The 27,277-nt window shown below is 42.8% G+C and overlaps 1 protein-coding gene and 1 long non-coding RNA gene across 3 annotated transcripts in view; one reads left to right on the top strand and one right to left on the bottom strand.

The window, feature by feature from the left end:
- Nucleotides 1-27,277, top strand: part of LOC144405544 (uncharacterized) — a 73,062-nt gene that overhangs the window by 25,984 nt on the left and 19,801 nt on the right. The gene's annotated exons all lie outside the window — the stretch shown is intronic.
- larp4b (La ribonucleoprotein 4B) lies at nt 1,808-25,880 on the bottom strand. Of its 2 annotated transcripts, XM_040170894.2 has the most exons (17): nt 25,260-25,880; nt 22,280-22,413; nt 16,750-16,903; nt 15,745-15,918; nt 14,737-14,815; nt 13,946-14,082; nt 13,599-13,702; nt 12,365-12,475; nt 11,723-11,776; nt 11,358-11,564; nt 10,890-10,996; nt 10,508-10,771; nt 10,248-10,272; nt 9,962-10,132; nt 9,397-9,584; nt 8,961-9,072; nt 1,808-8,479 (listed from the first exon to the last, which is right to left on the bottom strand). In XM_040170894.2, the coding sequence occupies exons 2-17, from the start codon at nt 22,358-22,360 to the stop codon at nt 8,234-8,236; spliced, it is 2,214 nt and encodes a 737-aa protein (XP_040026828.2). In that variant the 5' UTR covers nt 22,361-22,413; nt 25,260-25,880; the 3' UTR covers nt 1,808-8,233. The 2 variants fall into 2 exon arrangements, with proteins under 2 accessions (XP_040026828.2, XP_077955780.1); XM_078099654.1 differs by lacking the exon at nt 15,745-15,918 and having other exon boundaries at nt 25,260-25,841.

The following is a 27,277-nucleotide window of genomic DNA, read 5'->3' as shown; positions in this document are numbered from 1 at the left end:
ATAAATGAGTGTAAAAGGGGATATGTGGATGTGAGTAATTGTCCTGAGGATGTGAGAGTCAATGAGCATAGATACATTTGATGGAGAAGAGGATATAAGGCCATATAAGGCCAATTTTTCCCCCCCCCAAACAAATTATAAACTCAAATTGTAAATTCGAATGTATTGGATATCATGTATAGTCAGTTTTATTCGTATTAACAAATATAATTGATTATAATTTACTATCTTGGTATGTTTTCAATATTTTCGTTCATTTTTCACGCAAAAACAATCAAAACATATTCTTTAAAAAGCCATTTACAAAAGACCAGACATGAGAAACACGGTTTCTAAAGCAACACAAGTCAGATAAAAATACACTGAAATAGATTTGATACGCTTTGGTTTTGTTTTACAGACCACAGCACTTCCTTTTCCACTCGCCAAACTGTTGTGATTCCTTTATTTTGAAGGTGACCACTTCCGTCCACTTCCTGTGTGGCACTCGTGGATTACTTGTGACTTTGTGCACACCGCAGGTAGAATTCACTGAAGGTGACGTGAGGACAGAAAGAGAACATTTAATAACTGAACCTCATGTTGCATTTCATTGACTTCTGATCAACTTTTTGATTTGACCAGTTTTTAATGGAAAATATTTAAACAACCACTAGAGGGCGCCAAACGACATCTATCTGTATGCCTATATATACGTACACATGTATACACACATGTATACACACATATATATATATATATATATATATATATATATATATATATGTTAATTGAATAATTGTCAAACTCTATGGTGCTCCCAATTATTGCTGATGCATTTCAGGTGAGTAATTTCACTGTCTTTATAAGCTGATGCACCTGCACAAAATAAACACCCTTAAAGTGTTTACCGGAACCTGCATCCAATCTCTCTCTCGTGATATTTGTCCTCCAAAGTTTATATAGATAGATCGAGTCGGTATAACTCGCAGTCAAGCACGGATTAACAATACACATATATAATATTATATATATATATAATGTGTGTATCTATATATACATATATTAATGCAGGAAGCCCACATACATGAATCAACAATGCCCCCCTAAGAAGCAGCAGCTTCCTCTGTGAGCTCGCTGCCCTCTTGTGGTTCTTTACCCTCATGAGGAACCGGCTGAAGATTAATTTTGTAGATGAGCAATAATTTAATTGTGTAGATTGCAGTATTTACAGGGTACTTTCACACATTTTAACTAAAAGAACACAAGTGCCAATGTATCGGATATTCTTTTACATAATGACACCTCAGATCCTTTAAAATATAAATTTAATAAAAAGAATGTTGACATTACATTTTGAAAACAAAAGTGAACGGACGCCTTCTTCGGATTTTCACTGAATTATCATCTTCGCCTCAGTTTCAGTAAAATCCATGTTGCCTGATTTGCATATTTACTCAGAATTCCAGAAAACCGGGAGAATTTCACAGCATGTTGATTAGCTAAAAGACTTCTGTATTTGGCTTCAGTTTAGTAAATACTGAAATCAAAGATTAACTCTCCTAAAATGAAATTCAAATGAAAATAAAACTTTCCAGATGAATGGCATTTACGCATGAACAAACAGTAAAAGTACTACACTCACACATCTATTTATGTCAAACTCACTCATGCACTTAAGTATTTCATGTTTTATTTAAGAAGAACTCGAGAATTCTGATATTCATTGTTATATATTCACAGCATTTCTTTAATTTGTAACTGCTGAAATTTAAAATTAACAGAACAGCTCTGCTCACAGAAGAAAGAAACGACACAGCGGCTCCTCAACAGTGCCTAAATCTTTATTTTTCAGTAAGCTACATTTTCTTCTCCAAATTAGACAGTTTTACATCATGACACAGAGTAACTTAAATTATCTATAGCTGACATGTACACTTGATTCCAGTCTCGATGGAAGAATAGACCCGAAAAAGGAAAAAAAGAAAAACAAAAGCCCTCTTGAACTCAACCTCCGATTCCACATCTGCAAAAGGTGTCGTTGGGTCAAACAAAGGGAAGAAATCACCTGTCCAAAGCCCAACAGGAAGTAGTCGTCGATTGTCCACAGCTGTTAGCGTAGCTTAGCACGGTAAGAGTGTTAATGAGTTAAACCACAGTGAGTCGAAAAAGAGAAATCGAGTCTCGTTCCAGTCGGTTGCATCCAATGTTTCATCGCTGAGAAATGATGACGAAAAATAAAAACAAGAGGTGCAACCCTTTTTGGGGGGGGGGGGGGGGGGGGGTGTTGTGGCACCTGAAGGGAGGGAGGATGCTGAGGCTGATATGAGGCTCCGTGTAGAAGTCCGTGACAGAAAAGGAGACAAAAAACAGAAAGGAGAAGACACCACCAGGACCCCACCCTCCCCGGTACCGTCCAGTCCGAGGTACCGCACTTCAAAAGGAGGAGAACAAAAAGTCAACGCCCCCCCTCCGCAGTCTTTCTTCACTCCTCACATCCACACCGTTTGTAAATCAGCCTCTCAAAAGTTTGAGGGTCGACAACAAAATAAAAGATCCTGCTCCCAGAAGTCGGCGTTGTCACATTGTAGATTCCTTACAGTCATTGATTGGACTTTCAGGGAACAAGAACAAAAAAAATACAAAATAAAATCACATATTCAAAATGAAAGAAATAAAAAAAATAAACCGAACTAGAAGCCGGAGGGCAAAGCGCTGGACTATGTACAGAACAAACCACCCAGAATCAACACAACAGTCGGATAATGGCACAGTTGTTGGGTTTTTTGTCTTCGCACTCACTTCTGCGCATGTCTGTATGTGCCAGAAAGGTATGTCGCTCTGCACCGTGTACAACAAAAAATTAAAACAAACACCGATTCCAGTTGAGTATCTGCTTTCGACCCCTTCCCCGAAAGACAATAATCTGTACGTATTCATCAGGACGTCCATTAAAACACCCTCAGCTACAGAGGACTTTTTATACGTTGTTTTGGGATTTATCGCCTGGTTCAAAGAGTCGACACTCGACTCCCAACGTCTCACTTTATCTCCCCCAAACGGTGTCTTTAAAAAAAGAAAAAGAAAACTAATCGTGTCATCAGTCGTCATGGTTACAGGCGCAGTGTGCGTAAACGAGCCGAACGCTGAAGACAAAACTGGGGCGTGTCCATCAGGCATCGCTCTCCTGGGTTATTTGTTTTATTAAAACGATAATAAACGTACTTCAGACCCTCACAGAGCGGAAGTTTGTTTTTCTGTCGGTATTCTAAAGAGAAACGAGAAGAAAACCTGCAGGGCAACACGGTGGACTACATCTCCCATGAGCCTTAGCTGTAGATATCAAATACGGAAGCTGTCAGGTACCAAAATGTCTGCGCTGGTTGGCTTTCCGATTATTTTATTGGAGTTCGTGCCTTTAGAAAACAATTCCTTCTTCAAACAAAAGATTTTAGTTTTTACCACCGAAGCTCAAAACCATGGAAGGTCCCTTCTTGAGTGATAGCTGTTGTATGCTAACTCAATTAGCATTTATCTTTGTCAAAGAAACGTCAGGTGCGATTCTACGAGGGGACACAATGCAACTCTTTAAGCTGGAGTTGGTTAGCTTAGCATAAATGACTCGAAACGTCTAGCCGGGCTCAGTCTAGGGAATCAAGGATGTCCTGCCTCTCGGAAGTATAATATTTAAAAACAGAAACGTTAAAACGATTCGTGCTACGTGCTGGAAGTGTACAAAGCTATTTTCGTCTGTGTATAATCTTTGGAGGTGTCAGTGGAGGGAATCTGTGAACAGAGCCAAGCTACGCTGGTCAGATATCCGGTGGCTGTGCTTTCCTTCGCTGTGATAAAGTGTGCGCGTGAACCGCCGCGTAGCGGTAACGGCTAGCCGGCTTAATTTTATACGGACGCTACACACAACAGTACATTAAAAATGGCGCCCGCGCAAACTTTCCCGCTAAGTTGACTTGTTTTTATGCTAAGCTAACACCAACCCTGAGTGTTACTTGTCTTAGTCTCAAAGAAGATGTGTAACTGCTCCAAATTACCAAAACACCATAAATGTACCAACAACACGCCTTTGAATTTGGACAGAAAAGCACGAATGAAGTTTCACCAAAATCGATATCCTCTAAAAAGGCAGCAAACTTTAGCCGTGGATCGGGTTAATATCGTCCAACGTTACATATGGTTCCCGTGCCGCGATGTTTCATACTGCGGAGTTGCGTGTGGACGAACACGTCAAAAATCATCCGGGTACGTCGACACTCCGCGTTAGTGTCAGGGTCTACAAAACATTAATACTTCCATGTTACATCTATTCGTCTTACAACGTATTCAACCACGTCCCAGACAACCTCGTAATAGTGGCTGACGACAAAAAAACAAAACTGACCTGTAGTGCTTTTTTTCTGTTTCGGTATTTCAATTTCTAGATTTCTGCCATAATTAAAGAAATCAAAATCCCAAAAAGTGTAAAAAGTAAAATAAAAAGAAGCCAGAGAGGACGTTGGTGGACACGCAGCTTTGTAGGGTTAATTAATAAGATGTCAGTACCACAGGCTCTGTCCAATTAGTGCACAGTGAGGAAGAGGGGGGGGGGGGGGGGGGGGGGCAGACACCTGTACACTCAGGAGCTACCGGCCGGCTGAGAAATGGAATGAAAGGACAACAAAAAGATGAACAATCAGACAAGCTGCCCTGCAGATAAGAGCAGATTTCAAACTCTGCAAACCCAAAACTAGAAAACAAAAACATTAAAAGAAAAATATTTCCAAAAAGCACGACATACATTTTTTTTATATCCTACATCCAGCTTGATAGCGACATTAACAGTTCGACAAGATCAATATATTTTTTTATAATCATTTTAAGGTACCTCTTATATTTTTCTGAGTATTTACAACTGTACAGGCAAAGCACACACTTCAAAGTGCACAAATTTAATACAGTATCGACTAGTTTGTCATTTACACGGTTTATGTAGTCGTCCCCCCCCACCCCAAATAAATCCACCTGATACTACGAGAAAAACAAACAAACAATCAAACAGATTATTTTTCGTACATTTTACAAAAAAGAGGAACTGAAGAAAACAGCTGGATTTGTATGCTGCCTCTCGGTAAGACTTGTGACTCGATGTTTCCGCTTCGTTAACATTTAGGGGATCTGTTTCGTGTGTGAAAAGAAATAAACGGTTTGTCTTGTATAAAAGTTAAGGCAAAGTCTTTTTCAAGTTTAAATAAAATTCAAGTTTCTCAAACAACGGATGGAATTTAATTTTTTTACATTTTGGGTATATGTATATATATATATCTATATCTATACAGATATCTATATCTATACATTTTATAGATATAGATATCTAGATGAGATATTTCCTTCTTCAAAGAAAACGTTATATTTTTCATGGAATAATAAACAGCATTGGTTTATAAATAAGTGGATGTGTTGCATTTCCATCTCCTTTAGCATTTCCACTGGTGATAAAATAAAATAAAAGTTGACCCATCCAAGTGCATCTCAGTCCTTCAAAAAAAAGGTTCTCTCTTTTTCTCAAATTGGAGATTTTGCGTCCAAATCAAAAGCAGCGGTGAGCTCAAAAGTGAGTAAAGGCCTTTTAAATTATTATTTTAAGCTTCCCCCTCTCAGGACGGGTTGTTTTGTCATAGTGGGATTACCCAGAATGCTTCATGTTGCAGGAAGACTTCATGTAAGGTTGGTTTCCCCCCAAAAATAAGACATTGTGTATCATACAGTGTTTTTTTAAGGTTGTTTTGCATCCGAGGTGAGAACTTTTTAAGAAGAGATTAAACCCAAGCACTCAACTGATGAGTAATGGAGGGAACAAAAAACACCCCCCCCCAAAAAATAACTTCAACGTTTCATAATTTCAGTTCTACCATTCCAAACTTCTTACACAAACCTTTTCTTTTTCAATATAATTTTGCCAGCAGATTAAACATTTAGAATACAGTAAAACATCCAAGACTTGGTTGGTTATCTGCTAAAGTGGCTGCTACAGAAGACAGACCTCCCGAACCAAACGACCCCCCCCGACCCCTCCGGCGCCCCGTATCCGACCTCTCGCTGCCTCACGGACAACAGGAAAGACAAATGTCCCTTTGAGCCGGAATCTGTGTGGTTGCTGCAGTTAGCGGTTTGTTTTCCCCTTTGAGATCTGTGCTTTTACATTTTAACCCAAGAACACGAGGTGGAGCAGGAAGAAGAACCGTGCGCGCTGGCCAATCTTTTGTTTTTATATATATATTTATATATAAAAACAAAAGTTTGGCCAGCGCGCAGTTTGAGATATATATATATATATATATATATATATATTTTTTTTTTCATAGAAACAACTCAAAGTGATCAAACTGAAGACCGAGGAAGGAGCAAGCTGACAAATAACAGCCGACCAGAGTGGTGAAGACTCGACGCTGAGGAAGACGAACAGAGCGCCTCCATGGCGATGGATCTCATTCAACTTTTTCCTTTTATCTCTAGAGGTTTTTTGCCGGACAACGTTCACGCCGGACTCTTTCTCCCTCCAACGTGGCAAAAAAAATAAATAATAAACCCTCCAAAAAAAAAAAAAAACCTTGTGTCATCTGCAGTAAAACTTTCTATTCAACCATCTGACTTTCTATATTTCACGAGCACCCTTCTTTCAATGAAATTCTCACCGCTACAGAACCAAGAACCAGAAACCAAAACCCCAAACCACTGCACGCCGTAACAGCTGCTTCAGCGAAAATGTAAAGCAAACATCCGTCGAAAAATAAAAGGGTCATGTGATGCTGGAAGCCAAAAACAAAAGAACGGTCGTCATTCCCCGGTGTGTCCAGCAGACGTCCACAAGGCACAAAGACAAAGATCTAGCATTTGGGATTTTTTTACTCCCCTCAACGTTCACAATCAATTCCCTTTTTCTCTCTCCACCCGCTAACAGTGCAAACGCAGTTCTGTCGACTAAAAACCAGATGAGCGACAGGGCTTTGACGGCTAGCACCACGTCCAGAGGAAACGGACCAACACAACTCGCACCTCTTCGCGCAGGAAACTCGACACTCATTGTTGGACGTTCGGAGCTCAAACGTGAAAGTCACCAGTCACACGCGTGGAGTCGGGCCGAGCGTCCCGAGCTGATCCCAATTCCCCTCCGACCGCTTATTGCAGCTGGACTTTAACGCCGCCCGCCAAGCCTCTTACTTTGAGGCAGTATGTGCGCGCTTTTATTCCACAGTTTGTTTGTTTTTTAAATAGGAAACTGAAAAGGAGAGCTTGCGCTGCTTTTCCCATATAATGCAAATGCCAAGAAAATTTAGCTTCTCCCCAAACGTCCCTTGGCCCATTCAAGTCTTCACGAAGCAACTAAACAAAAACAACCTTCCACCTAATGACTTTTGGTTGCAGGTTTTGGTGTAACGGTGTTATGCACCAAAGCGAAGAACAAAAAACAGCGCTGATATCACATCACGGCTGTTAGACGGAAGCTATGCTGCACAGCACAGTTAGCAGTGTCAGCGAACAGTAAAAAACAACACAGCAGAAGGATTTGGTGATTTACAGAGAAAATAGAAGTTACCACATGGAGTTACCATGGCAACGATAGCAAAACAAAACATCAACGAGCATAAGTCATCTAGTGTAAATTAACCTGCAAAAAAAAGTAAAAAGGAGATTTACACCCAAAGGATTGTGAGTCTTGATGAGATTTAGATTTTAAGTCTTGCATATGGATTTGAAGATGTATTAAACACATCTGCTGATTACGACCCATAATTAAGCTACTTTAAGTTGCACGACGGTGCCACTCAACATGCAAACAAACCCCTCGCTGTGAGAGCCAAACAAGGTGGAGTCTGTTGTACGCAAACGCTTTCCCACCATGCACTGTGGGGGAAAGGGGTGGGGCTTCAGACAATGCCCCACTGACTAATTATTCACACAAGGCCATCGGAATAGAATGAATGGATTTCAGTGTCGTCTGTGCCGACTTACAGGCTACGTGATGCAAAAAAAGAAATTAAAGGGAAAATTAAAAAGCAAATGAATAGGAATAAAAGGGTTGAAACGGTGCTCTGCATGCACGGTAAAGTGCTTTTTGCCTGCAAGCCCTGAACCAGAAAGAAGGCGTCGTCTGTTCTTGCTCATGACTCGTGATACAAGTGCTGAGTAGCCCGGACTTATTATTTCCTTTTCGTTTGTTTTAAACGCATCTGTGGGGCGCAGTGGGGGGGAGGCTCTCGCACTACTGCGGGGACTTGGGCGGGGTGTGGTGGGGATCTTTGCTGGGGGTTTTCCCTGTGTGTGGGGGTGGTGAGGCCCACCGTCCGGCCGGCCTCCGCGCCTCCCTGGATGGCCTGGCGGCGTCAGGGCACTTCTTGTCCTCGCCGGCGCCAGCTGGCTTGGCTTCCTTGGGGGGTGGCGGTTGCTGCGACGTTGGGGAGTCTTTTATCCGCTGGCAGATCTCAGCGTATGAGGGCTTCCTCAGTTCCTGGGAGGTAAACAACAACAACAACAACAACAACAGACATCAAATATTCTATCGTCTACCATCGGAAGTACGATCATCTTTTCTAGAACGGGATTGATTCTGCGTCATTAGTCCGCCGTCAACTTTTCTCATGAATTAACATCTTTGGATTAAATGTGTGACTCATCAGGTGATACAAACTGAAGACAAATCCTCACTTCAATCAAAACGATCGGGTCTTTTTATCGGTAAACATAAAAAAACAGCTGAGACCAAACAAAATCCTTTTCTATAGCAACGTACTACTCTGAGTAGTTCTGAGAGCAACATTATTTTGTCCTAATCGGAGAGCCTTTTAATTTCGCCGTTTCCTCAGTCTTCTCATCTTCCTCCTGGAGCCTCCTGGGATATAAGCCCACTCCTACACGCGGCTCCTACGAGCTGCCACACAATGATATGTGTGTGTGTGTGTTGGGAGGGGGTGCGGAGAAGTAATACTGACTGTGGCAGCGCCGTTGACTTGCACTGATTTGCTTGCAGTGGACAGAGTGCCGGGGACTCGCTCCACAGACAGCTGCGCCTCCTTTGGCTTCACCTCCACCGGCTTCACCTCCCTTAAACAGAACAAAGTAGGCTACGTCATATTAAACCAAAACGTGGGAGGAAAAGATGGCGAAACTCCTGTTTACTCAGGGAATAAATCAGGGAATAAATCAAGACAGAAGTAGAGTTACTGCATACGTGTAAACGTAACTACTCATCCATCAGCCAATTCAAGTTCTTCCACTTGCGCATAAAACTGAGCCGTTACACCTCTGCGGCAGTGTGGTATAATAACTAAGCTAAGTATTTTATATGGAAAAGCTCATACGCCAACCTACATGTCCTACAGACCTTGAGCTAAGCTTCAGATTGAACTCTGCCAGTGTGGTTCTTACGCTGCTGGGAGGGAAGGGGCGGGACTGTGAGGCGGGCCGGCGGCTGGGGTCAGGGTCAAAGCCGAGGCCGTCGGGGTAGTCGGCGAGGACTGGAAGCTCGTGGGCATCGGGGAGGCGGAGGACCGGAGGGGCTCCTTGGGGCCCGCAGGAGAGAGCGCTGCTCCGGTGCTGGAATCAGCAATTACATTCTGCAAACAGGAAGGAGAGTTAGAAGCGCCGTAGCTTCTCATGCTACATAAATATTGGGCGGAGTAATTTGTTGCACATAAAACTAAAGTTTAGAGCTTAGAAAAAGGTCCACACATCTATGTGGGTAGCAGGTCGTCTGCCATGTCTGCGGCAGCCCAAAAGGGACACTTTCTATTCCCATTTCTACATTACCTGAGGGTAAGGATGCATTTTGGAGCCTGTGATTGAAGATAAATAATAAAGCAGTAGCTCCTAGTTGTACTAAAATCCTAATGAACGGTTGAAACTTGCCCCCCGATGCCACTAAAACTTAAACCCTGATTCTCTAAGCGACAGGGAAACCTTGACAGCCAGACGACCCTCCGTCAGCTCTCACCCGTTCCTTGGCGTTTCCAACCACGACGCTGCTGGCCAGCCGGCTGTCGAACACGTCGTCGGTCTTGAGCTGACCGGCCGCCCCGGGCAGCGGGGGGAAGCTGGAGAGGCCCAGCTCAAAACTCGGGGATGGGGGTTTGGGGGGCGGCGGCGGCGACTGGGGCGTTGCTCTCTACAGGGCGACAGGTAAAAACAGTAAAAATAGGAACCGTGGAACTCACGTCGAACATCACATTGATACGTTTAAAGCTGGCAATTGAACAATTGAAAAAATGAAATGTACTTACTGTAAACTTCTCGTCCCTCTTTTTCCTAGAAGCAGAAAAAAAAATCCTTTAAGAAAGAACAGGGCGACAGTTGGTGTGTAACATTCAAGGGCTGAAAACAGCGTGGATGATGGAAAGAGACCCCCCCGGTTAAAGGTTACTTCATTATTTATTTCACTGTTATTATTGGTATTCTTGTTGCCGCTTTATTAACATAACGAAATACAAATGTACAGAGACAAAGAAAAGTGTATTGCGTGATAGTTTGGGGGGTGTCCTACCTTCCTCGCCCGAGACCCAGAGTGTAGTCCGGGGCGGTGGGCTCGGTCACCCGGCCCGTGCCCGCGGTGTCCCTGCGGGGGAAGGCCGCGGTGGAGGGCAACCGGGTCCTGGGCTGGCTGGCGGGAAGCCGCGCGGGCGGACTCCCGCGGACGCCGTTGAGCCGCTCGCTGGGGAAGCTGGGAAAGAGGCCCGGGTTGTCCAGGAGCCCGGCGCTGCGGTCCACCGTGGGGAGTGTCGGCCTCAGGTGGGGTTTACTGTGACTCCTGCGATCGCGTGATCGAACAAAATTCCAAACTATATTGTAAGACTGTAGATTGTAAGACATTTAAAAGCACTTCTTTTTTCTTTGCTCGTCTTCCTGCACTTTTGATATTGACGAACCTGTTCCTGGGAGAGTAGTGTCTGACGGTGAGCGGGGACGTCGCTGGTTTGAAACTGTGCGATGTGGTAAATCCGTTGATGTACTGGTTGTTGTGAAATGGTGCAACCTGGAGAACAGGAGAAAAAAAAAAGAGAAAGGTTGAGTGTTTGGAGGCAAAGTGGTTAAAACTTATTTATATTTATTAACTCTTGTAACGCTTATTTATTAGTTATTTACAAAATACTAATGTGTCAAAAACAGAATCCTCACAGGTTTATCTTGAAAGGGCTGGATGTCAAACTATGAATAAGCCGTTAAAAAAAAGGACTGTGGCGTATTGCATCACCTCTTACTCACCGACTTAAAAACAGGTCAAAACTAAAACAGGTGAAACGTAAACTTGAGCAATAACGTTCAAATTAAATGAACAACTAAATACCACTTCCTCTGCCTCAGCAATGGCAGAATGCCGCTCATCTTTGACTCACCAGCGTGGGGTCAATGAAGCTGTGCGTGGCCGACCAGGTCTGCGGCGTGATGAGGCTGTACAGGGGGAACTGCTGCTGCGGGCTGTAGACCGGCGGGATGTAGTAGGAGGTGTAGCGCTGCTGGGCGTACGGGTTCACCTCCACCGGCCGGTAACCGTTCTTTGGCATGAAAGTGTTGATGGCGATGGCCTTCGCTTTTATCCTCGCCTGGCGGAGTCAGGAAGGGGGACACAAGTAATTTTGTGATAACTTTATTATGGCAGCAATTACAAAGAAGAGGGCTGGATGTTGAGAATGTTGAGTGTGCGCTTTTATCAGTATTTCTTGGTACGAACAACAGTCTTTTTGGACTAGATGTAACTTACCTTAATAGGCTTCCCTTGGAAGGTCTTCACCTCTTCACGGAGGTACTGATATGCCTTCATGAAGAGAGAGGGAACCAGTATTCAAATGAAATAAGAATGCAACACACCAGAGGAATCCTTACGTTTGAAATTACTAACATTGCATTCGTTACAATAAACATGTGCTATGTCAAAAGGGGAAAACTGGACTTGCCCAAATACATACAGCAGCATATTAAGCACCCGGTAAAACATGAAAACTATAATAAGAACAAGAAGAGAAAACACAGAATTTCCCAGATTAAAGTTTTAAGATTTCAAAGTTTAAACTTTATTGGAAACACTGTGACATAAATACATTATAAAGTGATAGAAATCAGTAAATTCCTCGTTATTTAAATGCATGACAGTTTTAGCATTTTTCCTCGCAATATTTTGATTTATCTTAGATCTTAGAGAATATTAAATATCTTAGAGAATATTTATTGTAAATGTTCTCTCTCCCTATCTTCCCCCATAAATATTGGGTGGAATGACAGACAGAAGTAACATGGAGTTATGCATCCTGCTATATAATTATTATTATTATTCATGGTTGGGATCTAAACTAATCGAACAACACTAGTGAGAGAAAAAGGAGGACAAAGAAATGAATCATCTTACCTGCTGCGCGTCTGCTTCGGACTCAAAGGTGATGAACCAGTTGTCGTTGTAGGCAAACTCACAGTTGATGAACTTGGGTAAATTGTCCCCTTTAAAAAGAGCCTCGACCTCCTGCAAAACATGAACGCCATCGATGTATTTTCATTAAAAGGCAACAACGTCCAAGAAAGGGAAACTGTCTTCATCGGTTACGTTGAGCGAGGACAGGCGTTTTTAGTCAAATGTTTTCCTCCAGTGTGAAACGGATGATTTAGTTGATTTTTGTATGACGTGTTAAAACATTAAAGCTAGTTTAACATTTAAAAAAATGTGTGCAGACGTCCTGCATGTTTATCTACAAAACGGATCGTAAAAAATAACACATAATCCATAATCCAATAACGACCGTTAAACACTGAACACAACATTTGCTGAGAAGAAAGAACAGTTGCAGTTGTTGCTAGTAAGGGACGCTCCAGGAACCAGTTTATAAAATGATCACGTTTGAGTCCCGCCGTAAATTAATCAATTTAATCACGTGCCTTTTAATGCCGAACAATCATTAAATATCGTGTAGCATTTAAGATGAGGCTTCCTCCCTTTGTTCTGACCTCATCATTGGCGCTGACGAAGTTATTTACAGACAGATAAACCTCCTTAAAACTGCTGCCTCGGTGGGCTGCGTTATAAAAATCATGACCAGGTTGGAGGGAACAGGTGAGACATTTAAATTGGATGCATGAATGCAGGACGACCTCGGACTGGTTTATTCGACCAACTCGGTCACACGGATGTGTGGGGCCTGAAAAGGCCACGCTCACAATCTTCTGCTTCCTGTTGACGATGTGGCGATTATGGGCTTTAAATCGCTATTTTAGGAGTTCTTTGTTTATTGCTGAATTTGACAGCAAAGTCTGTCTCAATGCAAAGCGTTCGCTACATCTGGAAAGAGCTCATGAAGTAAAGATTAACATTCATGTGAAGCACTCTGAGGTTTCGCTGTATTTTTAAGTGTGATTTTGACTGAAATCACAAAAGAAATTCCATGCAAATTTGTATCCTTATCCTCTCAGCGCATGGTTGTTGAATATACTGATATTAACAATGGCAACAATTCTTTCACGGTCCTTTTCTATTCTCGTAAAACGCAGTCTTGGTAATGTTTTAATTAAATTCTGGACAACACATCTCGCCTTTAGATGCCATGTTTGGAGAATCAGATCCCAAATCAAACCCCCACAAGACCTCCACTGACCTCTACGGGCGTGCTCTCAGGAACCTCTCTGAGGATTACGATGCAGCGGTTCTGATTGGGTCGCACCTTCTCCCCCTTCTCATCCACTTGGACCAATGGTAGAGCTGCAGATGTGAAGGTGGCATTAACAAAAAAAAAAAAATCAAACAGAATCACATTCAATTTAATTCGTATGAAACTCAAATTGACAAAAAGGCCGCAGCTTGAAGCCCAACAGGATTCGTGAAGGAGTAAATAGAGTTTGTGTACGAATAAAACCACAAAGCAGGTAGGGCTGATGAATGCCCTGCAGTCGCAGATATCTCAGGAGACTAGATGCCGTCATGTCTGGGTTCATATCAACTCACATCGTAGGATGTCCACGATCAGCTCCACGTCAGTGCTGAGCTTCTTGACGTGGTCCAGGTTGGCCACAGTCACAATTGGCACATACTGGTCGCTGTCCATCTGAGAGATGAGGTACATGTCGCTGGCCAGGTTCTCCCTGAAGGGACGAGAGGCGACACACGGCCGGTTAGCTGCGGTGGCTAACACGTAGCCATCGTTACCGAGGGCGGCGGGTGAAACCAAACCTTTATTTACTCGGATGGGGTAGGTTAGACTGTGAAATCGTGTTCACATTAATAGCGTCGTTTGGGCTTTGTTTAGGAAACCCAGAGGTAACACACGGGTCTAACAGCGGATTCACACTTCTCAATGTAGCGTGGGGTGAAATGTGACAAGAGTTGTTAGTGGTTTCCCTTTCTCCGCCAGTATTTCATAACACAACATTCGTGTTATCGTATAATCTATTTAATGTTAGAAAGGGATTCACGGAATTTCCTTCACTTGAATCCGTCACAGCTTCATAGCTCAACGGCTCCGGGTAAAGAGAAATGCTAATTGGAAGAGTTTTCATATGAGACAAAATGTCAATTTAAGCTTTATTTTGGGGGTTTTCCCGTTTTTCTGACCATGACGACCGTCTCTGCAGCTTCTGGCTCAGGTAAACAAATGTTTAAACAGACACAAGCTCTTCTATCCCGCCGGCAGAATTTGAGGCTCAGTAGCATCTAAAGAAAATCGGAAAAATTGAATTTACAAATAAAGAGGACTCAGTTGAGTTGCGTGTCAGAGTTTCTGAAGTCTGAAGACTCACCGGGAGAGACAGAACTCCAAGGTCTTCTTCAGGTGCTCCCTCAGAGCCTCCTGGGGACTCTCTGGCTGGGGTTCGCTGCCTGTTGACACACAAAGAGGAAACATTTTGGTAAATTAAAGAGGCCCCTTAACCGATCACTGACCCTCGGAGCCAAACTTAAGCAGTTACATGTGAAAGAAATAATAAACAAAGGGGATACGTGGTCTGTGTTTACTCATCCAGGTGAAGTAGACACAGTGAATTCATGAACTAGACATCCGCCAGAAGCTGCTGTTAAAAACTCACAACATTCTAACCAAAACAATGGCACCGGGCCCCCTGTAGGGTAGTTACAAATCACCATAAATAAAGCGGAAAAACAAACCAGCTCACTCTCTCGCCTGCGGTCAATATATTTTGCTGCTTGAAGCGGAGCACGTATTAAAAATGTAATGAAGTCTTATTACAACCATGGAGTTTTCCCACTTCACCACGTGAGCGTTCAGGTCACACGACAACAAAAAAAAAAAAAAAAAAAAGAAGAGACTATCCGTCTCAGCCAACAGCACTTAGACGACAAATAAAACACTCCAATATATTTATAAGTCATAAAGGGGAATATGTCTAATGCTTAAAAAACTGTGAAACAGTGGAAACAGTTACCAGCTGATCCAAGATGTGTGACCGATTTGTCTTTTTGCCCTCTGCTAAACATTTATATTTATCAGTCTAAAAACGTTTTGATGAAATATCCAGCAGCAAAATGAAATAGTTTATGATGTTAACCATTTGTTTCTTCATAATGTTTTACGTACTCTCCTCGTTTCTTTACATGGCTTGTAAGAAGGCAATAAAGCAGTTCATGAAAATAAGAAATGAGTTTCCTCCTCCTCACAGTGGAGGTTAGTCTCCTGGAGTATTTCATCCAACACCCCCTCGCTCCTCAAGCCCTTTTGGACACAACGGAAAACCTCCAGCTGATCTGCAACCAGCCCTCTCCGACAAACAGCCAATCACTAACCAGCCCACCTGTGCGCCCTGGTGGCCCCGGCTCGGGGTACTCCGAGTAGACCGGCTCGGAGCACTCCAGGGTGACGGGCGGCGCGGGGGCCGGCTCGGCCAGCATCACCGGCGCCGGTGGAGGCTCATCTGGGTTGGCTAGTAGGGGCTCCTTGAAAGCCTTGTCCTCGCTGGCTTCATAGCCTGCGCCGAGAGACATAGAGGGGACGAGTGGTTAGTCGGTGCGAGAGGAAAACACCACTAATTAAAAGAGCCTTTCATACGAAACCCCTCAAGAGTACCAGCACATGGAAAGGCCTAAAAGTATTTTTTTCTGCTTTAAAAAGGGCCCCAAAAGGTCATCAGTTTGATCACTTGCTTAATGTGGCAAATAATACTATGTATCTTATTCAGGATAATCCAATAAAAAAAGTTTGGGCCGGGAAACAGAGGACAAGTGAGCTCATTTTTATTAGCGGCTCGAATGATCAAATTCAGTTTTTATACGGTGATGGTGGATTAACAATAATTCTGTAATGGTGATTTCAAATGTTTTGTTTTGGTAAAACATCTCAGGCCAACGAAAATATCCATTGAGATGCAGAGAGTCTGGGGAACGTCAGTCAAAACGCAGACTAATCCATCATTTCTGTTTCGCCACCACATCCTCGCCGCCTCTGCTCGGCGGCACATTAAACTGAGTCATTACGCTCATTTGGGTGGAAAAGGCAACTGTGGTGAGAATATTCATGGCTCATTCTAAATTGAGTATGAATATTTAAGAGGCACCTCGGCATGAAAAGTGACAAGAAACGGAGACGGAAATTACTCCTTGCAGCAATTAAAGTACAAATTAGTTTGACCGTTGAAACAGCAGCAAATACTTCAAGTTCTGTCAGCATTTTACTCTCATACAAACTACACTAATTTTTACAACATTTATATTTAACATCCTTTTTTGTTTTGTTTTCTTGCCCAGGAACTACGCATGGAAGCGGTGAACATATTTTGCATCCCCAAAACCCTCCGACCGACCTTCTGGGCCGGGGTCGGCCAAACTGTTGCAGCCCTCCTTCCATGGCTGCAGGGCGGCAGTTGTGGTGTCAGAACTCCCGCTGGGGTCCAGGCTAAACATGTGGTTGGCCCATGCTTTCGCATTGGGGTTGAGATCTGAAACCTTGGCGGATTCCTGCGAAGAGATCAGAGAAAATTGGGTCAGGGACGTCCGAGCACAAGACAGGCGGAAAATGAAAAGATAAATATTTACAGACGTGGCCGAGAGCACAGGGTATAAAAAGAGCATGGGATGTTTTCCCTATTTTGGTTATTTCAACAAACCAACATAGTGCCATGAAGACATATTTCTTCATTCATCCCTGATGGGGGATATTTAGGTGTGGCATACATATATACACATTTATATGTTTGCAATGTGCAATAGTCCACACATGTCCAGAGCAAGGAGAAAGTGGGGGCAAAGTGTTATTTTGGGGGGCATAAAGACGGGCCGTGGTCTCCTCTATGGCAAACCAACCTCCGCAATGCCAAGGACGGATTCCAATTGTCCTACAAAGAAATGAATCCAGTATTTAAAGCAAAATGGTTGAACAATGAGATTTGGCTGCTAAATATCAAAAGAAGTTATTTTAAGATCTCTCATATCTAAAACATCTCAAATAATGAATTGACCGCTGTACGTTCCCCACGTATGGAAGCAATGATTTGATCAATGATCCCTTGTTAGTCACGCACCAATCCGAGCGCCGTCCTCACCGTGGCGAGTACGAACTAAGCTCCGATCAGACCAACATGTCAGCCCCCCCCCCCCCCCCCCCCCCCTCTGCACACTCACTGGATCAAAGCAGAAGCTCAGCGTGCACTTCTCACAGGCTGTAACCCAGAGCCGTGGTCAGCGTTTCGCCAACGCCTGAAGCGCAGCAGGTTAAACGCCCCCCCGACGGCACCACTGCATCTTATCCATAGTGAACGTGAACGGACCGATCCCCGGACATGACGGCACCTCCAGCCAAAACCTGGGCTCCTGCTCCCCCCCGCCCGACTTCAATTAGAGCTGCAGGGTTGTTTCGACAAATCTGATGACAGGCCCCTCACAGCGCTTGGCTGGCTCACGTCGCAACAGCTGAGCGGCAGCCTCTCCATATTTATTTTTCGGGTCGTTATTGACCGGCAAGAAAGAAAAAAATAGCCAGTGGAGTATTACGTTGCGCACTTGAGCTCCGATGAAAGCCCCAGCAATCCACGTGCCAAAATCGACCACACCTCGCACAAGTGGGTTGCTAAAATTAAATTGGCCCTTTTGAGACAAGAAAGAAATCACTGAAATAAAAAAGGAGATTAAAAAGCTGGCTGCCACAGAAACGGTTGCTGACATCACGGGACGGTTACGCTCTGGGCACGCCTTGACCTTTCAACGGTTGTTTTTGTTTTTAAATGTCCCTCCTTCCCTCCCAGTGGAGGAGTATGAGCGGGGCATCGGATTTCCCTGATTGAAGGCGTATTTTGTGAAGAGACAGTGATTCATCACGACGCCCCCAAACAGAGACGAGTTGTGGATGGAGTCGGCCGAGGGCAGCCGGCGTGGTGTGGCGTGTGATGGAGGCGAGCCGACAGAAAAACTGACACGCTACAGCGCATCAACAAGAGCTCTAATATTACCCGTAGTAGATAATGTGAAATATTTGTTCCTCGCTTGAGTAGAGAGCAATCAGAGTTGGTTTCTGGTTTCAAAAATGGATCACCTTACTTTGTAGTGAGATTTTTTAAAACTTCAACGCTGCCGAGATGCACTTCGTCATGTCCTGCACAATCTCCAGAGTACCACACGTCAAGAGTTAGCTCACCTTTTCCTTCCCGCTGACAAGATTCTCTATGATCTCACAGGTGTTTCCATTTCCTTCCACACAAATTATCTCTCACCTTGAGGCAGTCAGAGTTTGTCTCAGCCATTTCCTCAATTCTGTCCCATTTGAAGGGTGATTTTAAAAGCATTCCCTGTGACTGATGCCGTAACAAAACAGAGCATCATCTCCGCTCCTAAAACAGAACAGAGCAAAAGAGGAAGTGATCACTTCACCCCTCGAGTCACAATGCCAATTGCTTTATGTTACTCGCCACAACCACAATTTCCGGTATTTGGCTAGTGAGTGAGTGAGTTGGGATTCAAACATTCCAACCCATTCATTCATTGACGCCGAAAAGGACCGCCGGGCACCTGAACAGCTGTTCACCACACGTTGTTTATATATCTGCATACACACACACACACACACACGTTTAACTTCCTGTGAATTTTTCACAATACATAAAAGTCTCTTCTAATTCAAAGATGCCACAATCAGGAAATATATGGATTGGACAAAAGAGCAGCTGTAAAAACAGAAATGCTGACTGATTTACGGCTTTAAGGACTAGTAAACTATTAATCAAAAACAACATTTGATGTTCAACCTTCACAATTGGGAGGCTTTGCCGCTTTGATCTCATTTTAAATTGTTGATAGTAAGAGAACATCTTGTTTTTCAGTACCACAGCCTCAGTACCACCCAAGGAACAAAATGTAACAGGTCATGCCTATTTAGTTACTTCTTTCTCTGGTGTAGATTTCTTTACAATACCCTTCACTGTTATAATCAACGTCGGGCTGGGCGGTATGTCGGTTCAACCAGTATCAGATTTTCTTACGGTATGAGTTTTTCACGTACCATAATACGGGTGTATAGCCGTTATAACTGATGTGGCTCTTCAGCAGGCAGTAGAATTTATTTTTATTCCTCACCGCCAAGCGCCCAGCGGTCGGAGCTACTTGTCTTACGTGTGTTGAGATTGCGTCATGGTTATAACATCATACAACAACAAATAACCCACAACAAACGCTCTTTAACAGGGTAAAACACCACGACAGAACAGCTTGTGACATATAAACAATGTGTAACACTAATAATTGTACAATTACAGAATGACCCCGTTGAACTGCGTGCTGGGTACAGCTCACAACAACACAAAAACACACCGAAAAGAGTGATGCAGCAGGAACAACGAGAGACCAGAGATACACCAACACAACTTCTGCCCAAGAGAGGCGCTGTGTCTGTTTGGAGAGTTTTTGGTTTTGGAAAATCCGACACAAGTTACATTAGATCAGATAATTATTTTTTGGAAAGTTGGTTGAGTCGCTGGTATTACCTCTGGTGGCAACACTAGCAGCCACAACAGCTAACACGCTAACACGCCAGCCAGTTGCGAGCGGGTTGTCCAGCGAGCGGTCAACAAGTGTTGAACAGCTGTTCAGGTGCCCGGCAGTCCTTTTTGGTGTCAATGAATGAATGGATTTACTCCAGAAAAGAAATAGCGATAGTCAGAATCTTACAAAAAAACATGATTTCAATTTTTGGCCATACCACGCAGCCCTAAATCAGCAAGTGAAATCAATGCCAGTGAACAACAAACTGTACATTTACAAATACGCTGCGAAATTGACTATTTCAATTAATATCTAATAAGCTTCACTCTTGAACAGTTGTTGTGCAGGTGATTTAAGGATTGAAACTGTCCATCATAAAAGGTTCACACCAGCCAAACGCTACAAATGTTGACAATAAAACACGTAAACCAAAAGACGTTTCATTGACTAAAAGCATCAAACCCAGTACGAACAGAAAGAAAGATCTGGCAATATATATTTTTTTAAAAGATGCAAGAATGTTAATGTAATTTGGTTTGCAGAGGAGTGAGTCAAAGACTGCGTATACCTCTATAAGACCTGTCAATCACATTAAGCCCCGCCCTAAAGCATTCCCTGATTTATGGTCGGTTGAGGCCTGTCAATCAGTGTGTAGCCCCACGCTAATGCATCCCCTGCTGTATGGTCTGTCTCTATAGGGACCATAATTCACTAAATGAACATCAGCCTGTATTGAAGAAGACTTCAAATTAGAGATTGAGACCATAAACTCATGTTTACTGAGGGAATAAAATCAAGAGAGAAGTAGTCATCCTCTCATAGACTTCGGACCAGAGGAGCCACACCCTAGTGGTCTATGGAATGCCGTTTTAGTCAAAATTAAATAAATGAATAAATACGTAAATACATGAAATATACATTTGAAATACATCATGAAATAAATAAATGAGGCAATAAAATACATAAATATTAAATACATTTAATTATTTCATGGTACTTTTATTTCATAATGCCACTTTTCATTTCCAGAGTCTTTTATTTCATCTACATCTAACATTCAGAACAGACAACAGAGCCGTGTGCAAAAGAAGGCTGGCTAAGGGACGTGAGATTAGCGCTGGTACTACAAGCACAGGTGCTGGACGCCCGCCTCTGGATATTCCTGGATATTGGATTTCTCGGGTTGATAGACCGGACACCACAGTTAGCCAGCTTGTCGCCAGGAATATCCAGAGGCGGGCGTCCAGCGCCTGTGCTTGTAGTACCAGCGCTAATGTTGACTTCTTCAACTTGGACCTCTTCCACACGCACGCGGTGCTCAATCAGTCTTAAACTATTTTAAACTTCGTCGTCTATGTATACATCTTGAAGAGCACTTATCCGCCCTAGTATTTCCAAAAAACCCTCTATATGTCAAAATCGTATCTGCAGAATACCCATGTTGATCGATTTGATCTGCTAATGCTAGCATGCTACCTCGGAGCCCACCGATGTCTTCCATTATATCAACACTCACGTCCCTTAGCCAGCCTTCTTTTGCACACGGCTCTGTTGTCTGTTCTGAATGTTAGATGTAGCCACGCCCCCTGGTTTGCATATAAGAACGTGAAATGAAAAGTGGCATTATGAAATAAAAGCCTCTGGAAATGAAAAGTGGCATTATGAAATAAAAGTACCATGAAATAATTAAATGTATTTAATATTTATTGCCTCCTTTATTTATTTCATGATGTATTTCAAATGCATATTTTATGTATTTACGTATTTATTCATTTATTTAATTTTGACTAAAACGGCATTCCATAGTGGTCAGCTCAACCATCCACTCAGCAGATCACTGCAATAAATATACACTGATACAACGGTGGATAACTCAATCCGGTGAAAAAATGCCCAGCGTTGATGACTTGACAAATATGAGAGAACGTCAATGGAGTCAATTCGAATCAATTTATGGAACAGACATGTCTGAACAAAGGCCTTACTTGATTAGTTTTGGGGCTCTATACTAGATGTAATACTGCTGCTGCTGCTTGATAGTACAGATAGGAGGTAAATACTATGCATACTGTGAGAAAATACCTAAATAAACACCATTAACAGATTTTCTTTTTACTTTACTTTAAGTGTTAAATCCAACCACTTTGTAGAATAATGATGTACTGGCAACAATTTCCATGAAGGTAGAGGAGGGGGAAAAAAACACTATACTATTCTTATGTCTGACTCACTCAGTCTCATTTGTCACTTTCAGATAGAAAAGCTGGTATGTTTCTTCTTCATTTGTACGACTAAACTTGTCACCGGAAGGGATTTAAAAGCACTGAGATGCAGAAAGGTAGAACATAAGCGTTAAAAACTCACCAACTGAGAGTTCTCTTTTGCCTCTTGTACTTGCTGCACCTGTGGTTCAGCTACAACTTTCGTGTCCTGGTCAGAAGTCATGAGCCGTCTGCTTCTTGGCTCCTCAGGGAGAAGTCTCTGTGTCACCAAGTAAGCTGCAGGAGAGGGGGGGGGGGGGGGGGAATAAACAAGTTAGGATTTAAGAATGGATGTTGATCACAGACCTGTTGCGATGACAAAGGCTAGAGAAAAGGGCGGTAGGGGGGCCGTGTCCAATAGCTAGCCTAAACTCATTTAAAAAAAGAGACAAATGTGACTTGTTTAAAATGCCTGTTTGGGTACAGACTACTGGATGCTACAGTGAATTAAAATAAATAGAAACAAAATATTAACCCATGACTCAAAAATCAGCTTAATTTCACTCTTATTTATTTAAAGTACCAAAGCATCGTCGCGTATGTAAAAGTCTAAGCTCCTCAACCCTGACTCCCGAATGATTGAGCTAAAAATCCCGTATCATCTAAAACCCTGACCCAAGTGACCAAAACATATTAAGCTAAAATTACATTTGATGTTTAGTGTTTATTCTCATAGGAGCTAATTGTTTACAGAAAAGATTTCATTTTGAATTTTCCAGAAGAATTATATGCAATATGTGTAATTAATAAAGAACAATTCAACTAGGAGGACCTGCGAAAAATGGCCGATATCTCCAGTTCAAAGACTGACATAACCAACATGAAAACAAACAACTAAATCTTCTTGTGCATGTTTCATGTTGCCAGAGGACAGCGCTCAAAATATTTACAAAATACAAATGCAGGATTAAAATTAAAAATGAAAAGGGTTTGTAAATTGTTTGTATTTAATTATTAAACTGAAACAAATTACAAAGCAATAATGATTAATCTATATATCATATATGATGTATAATTTGTCGAGTGTTTACCAAACTTTGTGACAATTTACATTTAATTTGACAAATGATTCAAGGTATGTATTCAACAAAAGTTATGCAGCGAGGAGCAGCCTGCAACAAGCGGCTTTGCAGATTTAAGGAAAGCTGTTTAATTGGATATCCCCATTTGATTCAATCAATATAATTAACTGGCAGTCAGTTAATTGCTCCAGCCATGCTGACCATCAACCCAAACTACTCGCTTAGTTCAGTTTTCTCCTCATAGGGACATTAAAATGCACTGGATCCTTCTTTCTGTGTCTGTGGGGGACAACTTTTTGTCGTAGTTGCATCTTTATATTTTCCATCGCAGTGTTCTGATTGATCACTATCACATCTGCCCTCAACAACACACTAAAAATAGCGAGGAGAACCCACCGTCACAGGAAAGTAAACCTTTATTTTCTGTCCGTTGGATTGTTGTTTTTTGGTAAAGCTGTGATAATCTCCAACAACAATCGCCCGCCTGTCTCTGACTCTGGACTCGTGCCGTGTTTGCATACAAAGTAGAAAAAGAATGGCATTGCTGTAAAGCTGGTGACCTTTGATCCATATACTGATTCCTATACAGGACGTGTGTGTGTGTGTTGCTACTGCAATGAATGGAGCCAAACACATCTCTGCATTGATACCAGGGAGCTTTCAAAACAGCTGTTGTGTGACAGACTTTTCTTAACAGTTGTCTTAAAACATGGTGACAGAAATGTAGATTTAGAAGTTTAATAAACACATTTCTGTGGTTTTACCAAGGAATATCATCCAGGTTGAGAGAACAAGATCTGTTTATAATTCAAAACCATCCATGGAAAAGTAAACAAACGTGTTTGTTATGTTTTCAGACAATACACAACGACAGCTTATACACAGTAGTGAGTGATCGGTGTAAATCCTCTTGGATAAGTTTGAGGAAACTATGCTGATCAGAAGTCTAAAAAAGCACAGTATTAATCTTAAAACAAGGTTGTTTCTCCTGTAATCCAGACAATTAAAATATTATTTTAATCTGTGCCGGTCAATACTCATCACAAAGCAAGACGTGGAACTGCTTTGAAAGACCAGGTCCTAGTGTCTATGTAAAGTAAGGCAGAGGGTAATCACAAATCAGCTGTGACCCCAAACATCCCATAAATTATGTATTTTTAAACACACTGACCCCATGGGTCACTGTCCATGTCACCTCTTCTAGACAGGCAGTGAGTCACTCATAACGTCTAGACTACAGCTGATCCAAAACACAGACTGAGCCCTCCTCCACCTACACAGCCCACCCTGCACAGGAGGTGATTTATAACTCAATTGCAACTCCCAAAAAATATTGCAAGGGAAGGAAGACTGGGGGGGGGGCAGCAAAGGAGTTTATTTTTAGTTGATGTGTTACCACTGGTGGCGGATCGTTACCATGCACCCTCCCCTCCGCCCCCCGTTGGGGCATCCAACCGGTGTTTATCTCCATCCAAAACAAAGGCCATCGCAGCGGGTTGGGTGCGTTTGTTCGCAACAACTTCGCCCGCGGATGACTGCGTTTTTCTTGCCCAAGACGCAATGCAGGTCGTATTTAGTGGCTGACACAGCCCGTCGGGGGGGGTGGAGAAACACTGCCCCCTCAGCATGCCATGCACACCGGGGAAAGCCCGGCACGGCGACACTCCGTCACACGGGCAAAGTGCGGACTAAATATAGGTAATAAAAGAAACCATCGGGCGGTGACGTTTCGGGCCCGTGAACGCACCAGAGCGTCGTGTGTTATTTTAGTGAAAAAGTTCACTCTGTGTGCGAAAGTAGCAGCCATGTCAAAGTTAGCTGGCTGGCAGCAGTATTCAATGAAAGATGGCGACCTCAGTGATTTCGCGGATTCCCCAAACCAGACCCCCTCCAATACCTCGATTGGAAAAAAAGAAGAAAAAAAAAGGAATAAAGCTAACATTTAGTTAGCAAGCAAGCTAACTTAACAATACTTCACTGAGCGGTGACATAAACAGTGTCGGACCAACGGCCGCTAAAATACAACAATAAGTTTGTAGACAAACAGTTTTTCTTACTCACCTGTCAACAATGCAAATACTGGGGTGGTAGTGGCAGCAGACGATGGGGCTGAACCGAGGCCTTCAACTGGCTTCCAGGCTAAATACGCAGGGTTTTAGCTAGCGGGCTATATCGAGCGCGCTAGTGGGGAAGGCAACCGGCTTGCCGCTGTAAACCCCGACCGCGAAAAGTCTTCCGTTCTCAGGGGTGTCAAGCTGCGAACGGTGACAGTGCGACGACAACAACAAAACAAAAACGACGCCCCCTCCCACAAAATAAAGCTGTCTGCGAAGACGGGCTCCTGTTCTGCAAGCTAGTTAGCGAGTGAGCTAGCCGAGAAGTAGCTGAGTGGTTAGCTAGGTGGCTAGCTAACTAGCTCGCCCAACAACTTTGTGCGCTCGGGCTCGATAAAACTTGCGCGTGGGACGATTTCACGCGACGCGAAGTCCTCGCAGTCAACGGCAGGTGTGCGCCGGAGGGGACGGGGAGTCACAAATCAGTCTGAAGGATCCCCGAAACCAAGGAATAAACGATACTCGTCTCAAAGCTTCCGATCGATCAAACACTCGGTACAGCTAAAGATGAGAGAGGAGGGGGGAGGACGAGGGGGAGGAGGCGGGGGGCTGCTTCCTTTCCCTTTCGTGTGCAGCACAAAGATCGTCTATTGTCTATCGTAAACAAACTAATAATAATCAATACTTATACCTAAGTCCTCATTAATAACATTTGTGTCTTTAATAGCTTTATTCAGTCACACTGCAATTTTGTGACTGTTCTTCCTTTTTGTGGGGCTCACCGGAGCTTTGTGTACATAATTAGGAATAATAATTATTAGGTCGTAGGAATTGAACGTATTGTACATATTTTACGTTGTTCATTCTGTACACGTGACATCCGTGGTAGTCTGTCCATCCCAGCATAGGGATCCTTCCTTTGCCGTTCTCTATTCCACCATGTGATGAAACGGAAAATGTTTTAAATACAACATACATCTATTGTATTTTGTTACATTTTCTGGCACCAGTATTTTGTATTTCATTTTAATACATTTATTTGAGGGGTATTTTGTATTTGATATATTTTTGCCCATTCCTGCTTGTAGCAACAAGCCGCATTCCCCCAGTGTAAAGTAGAACACATCATTCAATTGAAGTCTGTGGAAGAGATGCTTTTTGAGCTAAATGGTAAATATAACAGCAGAGGGATACCTCTTCGTTATCTTTCCTCTCTCCGGTGGACCACTCAACTCGGAGCTGTCACACTGCGCTCGAGCTCCCGCCCCCTTCTCAACCCTCACAGCAGGCACTTCTGATTGGTCTAAACTGGCAGTGGGCCTACGGGGTTACCACTCGAGATTGGATGTAGTGGGCAGTCCTTACTCACATAGGAACCCGCTGATTGGCTGTTTCTGGATCACCGGGAATCACAACAAGTATGGAGTCAAGTCGCTTCCGGGTGAAAGTTTAAACATTTTTCTGACTGTCAACAAAAGCCCTGAAAACAACTCAAAACAAAAACTAATGGCTTATAACGAGTTCTATTTATACAAATCCTGGTGCATGTTATTCCCGTGTGCCATGGAACTCATTGTTAAACAATTAAACTTACATTAATGAACATGTCCCGCAAGCGCTAACAATGTGGACTTTAGTCCGCCGCTGAAAGTAGTCCCCAACAAATGTAATAGTTCCTCCTGTTGGACAATTTTTTTCCTTATAACTTAAGGGACAAAACTTTTTTCAGTGTAACGTCACAAAGTACATTTACTACAATACAGTTTTTGAGAAACTTGTACAGGATGTTGTCTTCTTCTTCCATTGGCATTTATTTGAAGCTTTAACTCATTCATTACTTTGCAGATTTAGTTCCAAAAAAGTATGATGAATAATTTTAGGGAAGCTACACAGCGGTAGATAAAGTCTGTTTTTTTGTCCACCACATTTACATCCAGGAGGTCAGATAAATAACACAAATGCTTGACGTTATACTGTAAAGGAGCTACTTAGTACAACAAACTACCTTCTCCAAAATAATTGTAT

Source organism: Gasterosteus aculeatus, chromosome 3 (assembly GCF_964276395.1).
Source record: "Gasterosteus aculeatus chromosome 3, fGasAcu3.hap1.1, whole genome shotgun sequence".
NCBI classification, from domain to species: Eukaryota; Metazoa; Chordata; class Actinopteri; order Perciformes; family Gasterosteidae; genus Gasterosteus; species Gasterosteus aculeatus.
Note: the sequence above shows the minus strand (reverse complement) of the source record. Positions and strands in the feature narration are given on the sequence as shown.